Consider the following 12052-nt stretch of genomic DNA (forward strand, 5'->3'; position numbering starts at 1 on the left):
GGAGGGGCGTTTACTCGTTCCCAAGCAGCTGAGGGGAAACTTGGAGCTGCTCACAGCCACCTGTGTGCAAGGCTGGCTTTTTAAAAAGGATTTTACCTTAAGAACCTGGGTAAGGAGGCGCAGGTGGGGCTGCCATCCCCAAGGACTCGGGTAGGCAACCTTGGCTCTTTTATGAGTCCTGGGCTTAAACTCCCAGAATTCCTGAGCCAGCCATGCTGAGGAGAAATGGAGAGGTTTCCATACTGGCTCAGGAATTCTGGGAGTTTAAGCCCAGGACTCATAAAACAGCCAAGGCTGCCTACCCGTCACAAGGGGAAACCAGATTCACTTAACAACCTGAATACTAACTGCAGTGATTCACTTAGCAATGGTGGTAAGGTCGCAAAATGGAGCAAAACTCAGTAAACAAATGTTTCACTTAACAACACAAATGCAACTCAACCAAATAAAATGGCTTAACAAAAAGGTATTCGTCTCTTAACAGTGATTTTTTTTGAAAACTGCTGGAATACTGCTGACTAAAGAAAAGGCCTGTTTATTCCTCAGGTGACTGTCCTACTTTCCAAGTAAGTGGCAGGGAGGGGGGAGAGAGAGAGAGAGAAGGAGAATATGAATATATGTGGTTGCCCTTACTAGACTTTTAGTAAAGAACTTTAATGAAATATTTTGATGTTTAATTAAGAGATGAGGTATGGCGCAATTATGCTGTATTTAAAGATGGTAGATTAGCTGCTAAAATTGTTTTTACTTGTTGGGATGAAGGAGAAAGGGTTTTTTTCTTCTTTCCTTTTCTACACACACACATCCCTTTTTTTTCTTTTGTATTTTTCTATTTGTGGTTTTTATAGTTTGCACTGGCTTTTACTATTTTCATGTATAATCCTTAATATAAATATTTGAAAAACAGGACATAGAAATGTGACAGAGACAGAGAGAAAGAGACAAAGAGAGACAGAGAATAACCTGCTATAAGTGACTGGATGAAAATGAGTGCACCTGATCAAGCACAATTAAAGTTCTTAAACTTTTTTTGTGATATCGATAAAGATGGTGAAGCATTTTAATGTCCATTTTAAACTCATGAATAGCTGGCTGGCTGGGGAGGGGGGATCATGGCTCTCAAAAAATAAGCTGGCTGTGCTTCTTGCTCATGTTCACTTGCCTTCTGCACCTTGAGTGTGTGTGGGGGGAGGACGAGCTTTGCTGCTGCGGTTTGCTTGGCCATGCCTGGGCTATGTCCTGCCGCTGCCTCCCAACCTCCACCTTTGCCACTGGGTAAAGCAGCGGTGGAGCGCTCTGTCCTGGGGGGAAGCAGCAGTGGCAGTGGAACGCTCCATCGGGTGGGGGGGAGTAGTGAAGGCTGGGTGCTCTGTGTGTGGGGGGAGAATCTTTGCAGGAAACTGGTTCTTACATTATTTGATTCACAATACTGGTTATAATTTCCACCGTGCGACACCCACCAGCATGAGATTTATTTTGCTGTTTGCCCCTCAATAGGCCAACCATGGACAAATCATCCAAGAGAAGAAAAATTTCGGAAGAAAACAGAGTGTTTAATGATGAATGGGCACATTCATTTGCTTTCACCACTGACAAGACTGGTTTACCAGTATGTCTAATATGTGGTGAGAAATTTGCAAACAACAAGAAGTCTAATGTTGCAAGACATTTCCAAAATAAACACACAGCCTTTGCTGAAAAATACCCAGAAGGAGAAGAGAGAAAAAAAGCCGTTTCAGAATTGATGCGGAAGGTTGATCAGAGCAAGAATCAATTTAAGAAGTGGGTGACGTCTGCAAGTTCAACTACATATGCTAGTTTTGTGGCTGCTCAGGAAATAGTCAGGCATGGGAAGCCGTTCACAGATGGAGAATATATGAAGGAATCATTCATTAAGATTTCAGAACATCTATTCTCAGACTTCAAAAACAAGAGTGAAATTGTGCAGAAAATCAGAGATATGCCCCTCTCTGCGAAGACTGTTAAAGACAGAACCCTAAAAATGGCAGAAAACATCACCAGACAGCAAATTAAAGACATCAATTCAGCTGAGGCATATTCAATTGCCTGTGATGCATCCAAAGACACAGGTGATATTGAACAAATAGCGCTGTTCTGCCGATATGTGAACTCTGCTGGGCCACAGGAAGAAATGTTTGAGTTGATACCACTGAAAGGCCAAACAAGGGGAGAGGACATCTGTGAGGCTGTCTTGGATTATTTTAGAACCAATGAAATCAACACCACCCACCTTGTGTCAGTGGCTACTGATGGGGCACCGAGTATGACAGGAGCGCAGAAGGGCTTTGTGGCTTTACTGCAGAAGTCGCTGGGTAGAAAGCTGCTAACATTTCATTGCATCCTGCACCAAGAGGCATTGTGCGCTCAAACATTTCCTCCAGAATGCACAGAAGTGATGAACCTTGTCATTCAGATTGTCAATAAAATAATGGCACAAGGTTTAAATCACCGTCAGTTCCGTTTGCTACTAGAGGAGGTGGAAAGTACGTATTCTGATCTCCTGCTGCACAACAAAGTCAGGTGGCTGTCCAGAGGGGAGGTGCTAAAACGCTTTGCTGCATGTCTGGAAGAGGTGAAAACGTACCTGAGCAGCAAAGGGCTCACCTATCCTGAGCTGGAACATCCAGAGTGGCTGGAAAAGCTACACTTCATGGTAGATATGACAGCACACCTGAACAAGCTGAACACAAGTCTTCAGGGTAAAGGAGGCACAGCCCTGCACTTGCTGGAGGAAGTTATGGCATTTGAACGCAAGTTGACAGTGTTTGACAGAGATTTACAAAGAGGTACACTGTCTCACTTCCCGTCTTTGAGAGAGTTCAAACAAGGTAGCAATGTGATAAATTCAGAGTATTTGCAGTCTGCAATCATTGCAATGCAAACATCGTTTGGGAAGCGATTCTGTGACTTCAAAGAGGAAAAAAATACATTATCTTTCCCTGTCACTCCCCTGACCAGCGATCCATCTGCATTGAATATGACTGCATTTGCAGGTGTAAGTCAACCTGATCTGGAGATGGAACTTGCAGACATAGCCGACAAAGAGATATGGGCATCAAAGTTCCAACGCTTGACAGATGCTCTTGAAGATGTTGCCCGTCAGAAGGCCAGTCTTGCACTGAATCACAAATGGAGTGATATTGAAAACCTTCCCAAACAGGACAAGCTTATATTTGATACATGGAATGCCCTCCCCAGCACATACAGAAATATGAAGAAATATGCATTTGGAGTCCTGTCAATCTTCGGATCCACATATGTATGTGAACAGGTCTTCTCCAATATGAACTACATTAAAAACAAATATCGCTCACGCCTCACAGACAACAGCCTGCAATCTTGTTTAAAAATGAAGGTGACGTCTTACAGCCCTGATATGCAGGTGCTGTGTGCTGATGTTGAGAAGCAAAAATCACATTAACCAGGTAAAATAATTATTTTAATTTGCTATTATTTTGCAAATATATATTTGATGTTCTTCAGTGAAAGAGTGCTTTTTTATTCCTTGCCAGCTGACTGCACACTCCACTACAGATGGACTGGCAGACGGGCACATGGACTGGTGGACAAGCAGACGGACGGACAAGTGGACGCATGGGCAGATGGACTGGCGGGCAGACGGGTGGACAGATGGACAAAACGACAGAAGCAGACAGCATTTTGGGTTTGCTGCAGGCGGATAAGTTAAGTTTGGATTTTTATTTCATAAATATGAGGACTCAAATAGACATTGAGTATTATATTTGAAATTAACATTTAACCCAGTGTCTTTTTTTGGAGTTCAAAATGTTTCTGTTGCATGCTGAAATAAGAATTGGCTATTATTTTGCAAATATTTATTTGATGTTCACTGAAACAGACCTTTTTTATTCATTGTCAGCTGACTGGACACTACAGTACAGACATGGACTGGCAGATGGGCAGACGGATGGACGGACGGGCAGATGGACGGATGAGCAGGCAGATGGACTGGTGGACAGATGGCAGATGGACTGGCGGGCGGATGCACGGATGGACAGACAAGAGGACGATGGGCAGATGGACTGGCAGACAGGCGGGTGGGCAGATGGGCGGATGGACAGAATTACAAGCAGACAGCATTTTGGTTTTGCTGCATGGGGAAAAGTTAAGTTTGTCTTTTTATTTAATAAATATGAGGAGGACTCAAATGGACATTGAGTATTTTATTTGAAAGTAAACCTTCGACCCAGCGACTTTTTTTGGAAGTTCAAAATGTTTTTGATGTATACAGAAATAAAAAAATTTCTTTGTAGAAGTTCATTGATTTCATAAATTTTGCAGCTCCCAATGTTTTGTTTTTGGTGAGAAATGGGGACGCCAGGGTGTTCAAATCTGGGTGGGCTCCCAGCAAACACGCACCAAAGAAGTGATGGGAAAAGGGGGGGGAGCGCCCCGTTTCTTCTTCAGGCAAAAACTCTTCTTCAGGCAAAAACTGTGCTGAAGCCAGATTGGGGAAGGGGGATGATGAGGAGGAAGAGCTGTGATTGACAAACTGCCAGCCAAACTCTTTGGGAGTGGGGGCGCAGGATGGAGAGGAGGGCAGCTTGCCTTGGAGAAGGAGGGGGGAGCCAATTTTAAAGGTTGTCCAGCTAAAAGGGAGCAAAGAATCTGGGCTGGAGTGCCTTGGAAAGGCGAGCAGGCAGCGCATCTGCACGGGCTGGTTGGGCTTTCTGCAGGTTTTACCTGCAATTAAGGCAGGGTGAGTTTTTTGGCTCAGGGGAGGCTGGGGGGAGGGGGAGCTGATTGTGGGGGGACATGCCTGCTCACATAAGTGCAAATGTGTTTCTTCTACATGGAAGCTGCTTTGCTGAAGGTTATATCTTCTTTCCTTCCACATTCTTCGCCTCTCTGCTTTGTTCCGCCTCTGGGGATGGAGGGGGAAATTTACTCTGCACCTTTTCCTCCTGTTTGTGTGTGTGTGTGTGTGTGTGTGTGTTTGAAGCCTCTGTTTGCCTGCCTGGCAAGGCAGGGGAAATTTGCTCGGCCTCCTCTCTGGTGGATGTCTTGCTTAGGTAAGCTCCATTTTAATCAAATCCTGTTCTGCACACGTGCATGCACGTGCGCATGCGCACGCGTATTTTGCGGCTCCCAGGGGTTTTTTTAGTGAGAGAACCGGTTCCGAGTGGCTCTTTCACCGATTCAGGTTGCCTACCCCTGCTCTAGGCCTTTGAAGCCTAGAATGGACTTCCAGAAGTGGCATCCATGCAGTTCCAGTGGGTCCTAGGCCTGGGAGGCTTGCTCCAGGCCTCCAAGGCCTAGAACGCACTTCCGGAAGTGGCATCCATGCACTTCTGGTGGGCCCTTCTCGGCCTGGGAGGCTTCCTCCAGGCCTCCGAGGCCTAGAATGGACTTCCGGAAGTGGCATCCACGCACTTCCAGCGGGCCCTTCTAGGCCCGGGAGGCTTCCTCCAGGCCTCCGAGGCCTACAACGGACTTCCGGAAGTGGCGTCCACGCACTTCTGGCGGGCTCTTCTAGGCCCGGGAGGCCTGCTCTAGGCCTCCAAAGCCTTTGAACGGACTTCCGGAAGCAGTGTGCATTCGGCCGGTTGTCCGAACTCAACAAAATTTAGCTGCCACTTCTGCCGAACCGGTGCGAATCCCACCACCGCCCGTAGCGCCGTCTCCATGTACGTGTTAGAGGAGCGAGAAACGTCTGCTGAAGGGTTAAAACATTAAGTCCCTTCTCCATCCATGGAGACGGGCGAAGACACCCCCATCCAAATGCTTTTTTCACAAGGCAACTGGACTTCCAGGAAAAAGCAAGGAAGTTCGGTCTTGGAAAAAATGCAGCTTGGGAATAACCAGGGCCTGGATGATGGAGAATCACCATAGATACGTGAGCGACGGGTTCGCTTGGAAAATTGAGAAGTCGCATTCATCCAAAGAATGTTCTTTTTTGTTTTTGCTGGACACCCCATTTCTTTGATGGTGAACTTCAACTCTTGGGGACCTTCAGAATTGGGATCCCAAGAGAAGACATGGGGAAGAAGAGCAATTAGTTTGAAGGCACCTGAGTCTTCTTCCCATTTTAGCTGGGGGATCATTTCTCAATGAGTCTTGATGGAGCCACCCGAATGGGGCTCCAGAGAAGGTCCCATGCAGGTTTTAGATGTTCTGGATTCCATGCCCATCAACTTGATTGGCCACAGTGGAAAGCCGTTCAAGATCTCCACGCTAGAAGAACAGGGTTGGTGGGCTCCTGAAAAATAAGGACACCAACCTTGTTCTCCTACAATGGAGATCTTCCCATAAGGGATGGGTCTACTCTACAAAGGGTTGGGTCTACTCTACATACCATGGGTCTACTCTACTTCCCATAAGGGATGGGTCTACTCTACACCCCACAAAGGACGGGTCTACTTTACATCCCATAAGTCTACTCTACTTTCCATAAGGGATGGGTCTACTGTACACCCCACAAGGGATGGGTCTACTCTACATCCCATAATGGATGGGCCTACTCTACATACCATAAGGGATGGGTCTACTCTAAATACCATAAGGGATGGGTCTACTCTACATACCATGGGTCTACCTAACTTCCCATAAGGGATGGGTCTACTGTACACCTCATAAGGGATGGGTCTACTCTACATCCCATAATGGATGGGTCTACTCTACACCCCATAAGGGATGGGTCTACTGTACACCCCACAAGGAATGGGTCTACTCTACACCCCATAAGGGATGGGTCTACTCTACATCCCATGAGTCTACTCTACTTTCCATAAGGGATGGGTCTACTCTACATCCCACAAAGTTTGGGTCTACTCTACACCCTATAAGGGATGGGCCTACTCTACATACCATAAGGGATGGGTCTGCTCTACATACCATGGGTCTACTCTACTTCCCATAAGGGATGGGTCTACTGTACACCCCACAAGTGACGGGTCTACTCTACATCCCATAAGTCTACTCTACTTTCCATAAAGGATGGGTCTACCCTACACCCCACAATGGATGGGTCTACTGTACATCCCACAAAGGATGGGTCTACTCTATCTCCCATAAGCGATGGGTCTACCCTACATCTCAAGAATGGATCTCCTTTACATCCCATAAGGGATGGGTCTACTTTACAAAGGGATGGGTCTGCTCTACATCCCAAAAGGGATGGGTTCCTCCAGAAAGGGATGGGTTTACTCTAAGGGACTACACAAGGGACCTGAAGTGAAGAGTATGTACCCATGCAGGTTGAGGAACAGCCTCCAGGAGATGGTAGGGGGAGCCTTCCTCAGCTTTGCTATTGTAGAGGACCACTCCCAGCTCCACAACCACATCATAGCTCAACAATTTGTGTGACGGTGCACAGCGTCCAAAGGCTGAAAGAGCCCCGAGCACCAGAAAGATCTTCCAGAAGTAGCCTTCCATCTTTGGTTCTTCTGCTCTGGAGGTCCACAGCAGATGTGGCTCCTTGGACCAGGAAGTCTCCTTTTTATGCCCAGATCCTCCGGTCATCTGCTTGGTGGCAGGTGATCCCGGGGTTTTCCCCCACCCCACCGAATTCTCCAAGGTTCTTCCCGCAAAACAAGCGCTCCTTCCTTGAGAAGGTGGACCCATAAAACAGGACTTTGAGACTCATTGATGGTGCTCAATGTTCTTCTGGCACCTCTCCAGATCAGCGTTCCTCAACCTTGGCAATGGCCCAGCATTCCTGGCTGAGGGGAATTGTATTGTATGGGTCTTCCTCACTTGGATGAGAAGCGGAAATTGTTGTTGTTGTTGTTGTTGTTGTTGTTGTTGTTCTTCTTCTTCTTCTTCTTCTTCTTCTTCTTCTTCTTCTTCTTCTTCTTCTTCTTCTTCTTCTTCTTCTTCTTCTTCTTCTTCTTCTTCTTCTCCTCCTCCTCCTCCTCCTCCTCCTCCTCCTCCTCCTCCTTTACAGCACTGATGATGTTAGAAGAAGAACAACAACAACAACAACAACAATAACAACAACAACTTTCGCTTCTCGTCCAAGGGTGGGAGGGGAAGACCCATACAATGCAATTCCCCTCAGCTAGGGACACTGGGCCATTGCCAAGGTTGAGGAACCTTCATCTGGAGAGGTGCCAGAAGAACATTGGACACCATAAATGAGTCTCAAAGTCCTGTTTTATGGGTCCACCATCTCAAGGAAGGAGGTCTTGTTTTGCAGGAAGAACCTTGGAGAATTCGGTTGGGGGGGAAAAACCTCGGTCACCTGCCATCAAGCAGATGACCGGAGGATCTGAGCATAAAAAGGAGACCTCCTGGTCCCGGGAACCAAGTCAGCTGTGGTCCTCCGTAGCCTAAGAACCAAAGATGGAAGGCTACTTCTGGAAGACCTTGCTGGTGCTCGGGGCTCTTTCAGCCTCTGGACGTTGTGCACCATCTCACAAGCCACTGACCTATCAGAAAGCTCTGGAGCTTGGCGTGGCCAACTACAACAGCAAAGCTGAGGAAGACTTGTCCTACAAGCTCCTGGAGGCTGTTCCTCAACCTGCATGGGTATGTACTCTTCACCTCAGGTCCATTGTGGAGTTGAGTCTTTGTAGAGTAGACCAATCCCTTGTAGGGAACAGTTCTGAGACTTCTAGAGAGCTCCTCCTCCTCCTCCTTCTCCACCCACCCTGTTCTCCAAGCATGGAGATCTGGATTGGCCTTCATCTATGGTCAATCAAGATGATGGGCCTGGTATGAAGAACATCTGGAACCATTATGGGATGTAGAGTAGTAGACCCATCCATTATGGGATGTAAAGTAGACCCATCCATTATGGGATGTAGAGTAGTAGACCCATCCATTATTGGATGTAGAGTAGACCCATCCATTATGGCATGCAGAGTAGACCCATCGGTTATGGGATATAGAGTAGACCCATCCGTTATGGGATGTAGAGTAGACCCATCCCTTATGGGATGTAGAGTAGATCCATCTCTTATGGGATGTAGAGTAGACCCATCCCTTATGGGATGTAGAGTAGACCCATCCCTTATGGGATATAGAGTAGACCCATCTGTTATGGGATGTAGAGTAGATCTATCCATTATGGGATATAGAGTAGACCATCCGTTATGGAATGTAGAGTAGATCCATCCCTTATGGGATGTAGAGTAGATCCATCCGTTATTGGATGTAGAGTAGACCCATCCCTTATGGGATGTAGAGTAGAACCATCCCTTATTGGATGTAGAGTAGATCCATCCTTTATAATACGTAGAGTAGACCCAGCCCTTATCGGATGTAGAGTAAACCCATCCATTATGAGGAGTAGAGTAGACCCATCCCTGATGAGATATAGAGTAGACCCATCCTTTATAATATGTAGAGTAGACCCAACCCTTATGGCATGGAGACCCAACCCTTATGGCATGGAGACCCAACCCTTATGGCATCCCTTACTGGAAGATCTCCATTCTAGAAGAACAGGACCTTTCAGGAATCCACCAACCCTCTTCTCCTAGAATGGAGATCTTGAATGCTCCATCTATGGTCAGTCAGGATGATTGGCCTGGTGTGAAGAACATCTGGAACCTTCATGGACTCTTCTCTGGAGCCACATTCAGGCGGCTCCATCAGGAGTGGTTCAGAAAGGACCCCAACGTAAAACAGGATGAAGGTCCAGGTGGCCTTCAAAGCAACTGCTCTACTTGGCCCTGTTGTCTTTCAGGATCCCAGTTCTGAAGCTACCCAAGAGTTGAAGTTCACCATCAAGGAGACGGTGTGCCCAGTGGAGGAAGGACGTCCCTTGGAGGAATGTGACTTCAAAGAAGACGGGGTGAGTGACAAATGCCAAGCTGAATTCGGTGATCTGGTGTAGACGGAGACAGATCTAGGGGACCTCTGTAGGATCTTCTGCACAGAGGTGAAAGTGGATCTCCGTCTTCACTGGGTGGAGGGAAGAACCATAGTCAGGACTGCCACTTTCCCTTCTAACTTCGTCTTGGGGGACGTTCTTCCTCTTGGTTCATCAAGTCAACCCTTTTGTCCCAGATCCATGGATGGAGGAGGGACCCAACATTTGAACCCTTCGGCAGATGTTTCCCCTTCTTCTAAAGTGTACGTGGAGGCAGGACTATGCAGTGGTGGGATTCAGATCCATGAACAACCGGTCCTATTATGTGATGCAGGCCTAGGCCTCCGATGCCTAGAACAGACTTCCGGAAGTGGCATCCATGCACTTTCGGTGGGCCGTTCTAGGCCTGGGAGGCCTCCTCCAGGCCTCCCAGGCCTAGAACAGACTTCTGGAAGTGGCATCCGTGCACTTCCGGTGGGCCGTTCTAGGCCTGGGAGGCCTCCCCCAGGCCTCCGAGGCCTAGAACAGACTTCCGGAAGTGGCATCCGTGCCCTTACGGTGGGCCGTTCTAGGCCGGGGAGGCCTCCCCCAGGTCTCTGAGGCCTAGAACAGACTTCCAGAAGTGGTATCCGTGCACTACCGGTGAGCCGTTCTAGGCCTCAGAGGCCTCCCCCAGGTCTCCGAGGCCTAGAACAGACTTCCGGAAGTGGCATCCCTGCACTTCCGGTGAGCCGTTCTAGGCCTGGGAGGCCTCTCCCAGGTCTCCGAGGCTTAGAACAGACTTCCGGAAGTGGTATCTGTACACTTCCGGTGGGCCGTTCTAGGCCTGGGAGGCCTCCCCCAGGTCTCCGAGGCTTAGAACAGACTTCCGGAAGTGGTATCTGTACACTTCCGGTGGGCCGTTCTAGGCCTGGGAGGCCTCCCCCAGGTCTCCGAGGCTTAGAACAGACTTCCAGAAGTGGTATCCGTGCACTTCCGGTGGGCCATTCTAGGCCTCAGAGGCCTCCCCCAGGTCTCCGAGGCCTAGAACAGACTTCCGGAAGTGGCATCCGTGCACTTCCGGTGGGCTGTTCTAGGCCTGGGAGGCCTCCCCCAGGCCTCCCAGGCCTAGAACAGACTTCCGGAAGTGGCATCCCTGCACTTCAGGTGAGCCGTTCTAGGCCTGGGAGGCCTCCCCCTGGTCTCCGAGGCTTAGAACAGACTTCCGGAAGTGGTATCCGTGCACTTCTGGTGGGCCGTTCTAGGCCTCAGAGGTCTCCCCCAGGTCTCCGAGGCCTAGAACAGACTTCCGGAAGTGGTATCTGTACACTTCCGGTGGGCCGTTCTAGGCCTGTGAGGCCTCCCCCAGGTCTCCGAGGCTTAGAACAGACTTCCGGAAGTGGTATCTGTACACTTCCGGTGGGCCGTTCTAGGCCTGGGAGCCCTCCCCCAGGTCTCTGAGGCCTAGAACAGACTTCCGGAAGTGGCATCCGTGCACTTCCGGTGGGCTGTTCTAGGCCTCAGAGGCCTCCCCCAGGCCTCCGAGGCTTAGAACAGACTTCCGGAAGTGGTATCTGTACACTTCCGGTGGGCCGTTCTAGGCCTGTGAGGCCTCCCCCAGGTCTCCGAGGCTTAGAACAGACTTCCGGAAGTGGTATCTGTACACTTCCGGTGGGCCGTTCTAGGCCTGGGAGCCCTCCCCCAGGTCTCTGAGGCCTAGAACAGACTTCCGGAAGTGGCATCCGTGCACTTCCGGTGGGCTGTTCTAGGCCTCAGAGGCCTCCCCCAGGCCTCCGAGGCTTAGAACAGACTTCCGGAAGTGGTATCCGTGCACTTCCGGTGGGCCATTCTAGGCCTCAGAGGCCTCCCCCAGGTCTCCGAGGCCTAGAACAGACTTCCGGAAGTGGCATCCGTGCACTTCCGGTGGGCCGTTTCTAGGCCTGGGAAGCCTCCCCCAGGCCTCCCGGGCCTAGAACAGACTTCCGGAAGTGGCTTCTGTGCACATCCGGTGGGCCGTTCTAGGCCTCAGAGGCCTCCTCCAGGTCTCCGAGGCCTAGAACAGACTTCCGGAAGTGGCATCCGTGCACTTCCGGTGGGCCGTTCTAGGCCTGGGAGGCCTCCCCCAGGCCTCCAAGGCTTAGAACAGACTTCTGGAAGTGGTATCCGTGCACTTCCGGTGGGCCGTTCTAGGCCTCAGAGGCCTCCCCCAGGTCTCCGAGGCCTAGAACAGACTTCCGGAAGTGGTATCCGTGCACTTCCGGTGGGCCGTTCTAG

The 12052-nt window shown here is 49.4% G+C and overlaps 1 protein-coding gene across 2 annotated transcripts; it reads left to right on the forward strand.

Moving 5' to 3' along the window:
- The first annotated feature begins 437 nt into the window (after nt 1–437).
- LOC310650495 (general transcription factor II-I repeat domain-containing protein 2-like) lies at nt 438–4194 on the forward strand. Of its 2 annotated transcripts, XM_083380049.1 has the most exons (3): nt 438–566; nt 1498–3446; nt 3534–3617. In XM_083380049.1, the coding sequence occupies exon 2, from the start codon at nt 1505–1507 to the stop codon at nt 3440–3442; it is 1938 nt and encodes a 645-aa protein (XP_083236175.1). In that variant the 5' UTR covers nt 438–566; nt 1498–1504; the 3' UTR covers nt 3443–3446; nt 3534–3617. The 2 variants fall into 2 exon arrangements, with proteins under 2 accessions (XP_083236175.1, XP_083236176.1); XM_083380050.1 differs by having other exon boundaries at nt 1498–4194.
- The last annotated feature ends 7858 nt before the right edge of the window (nt 4195–12052 follow it).

The sequence above is a fragment of the Vipera ursinii genome (genome assembly GCF_947247035.1).
Source record: "Vipera ursinii genome assembly, contig: SUPER_Z_unloc_2, whole genome shotgun sequence".
Taxonomy (NCBI): Eukaryota; Metazoa; Chordata; class Lepidosauria; order Squamata; family Viperidae; genus Vipera; species Vipera ursinii.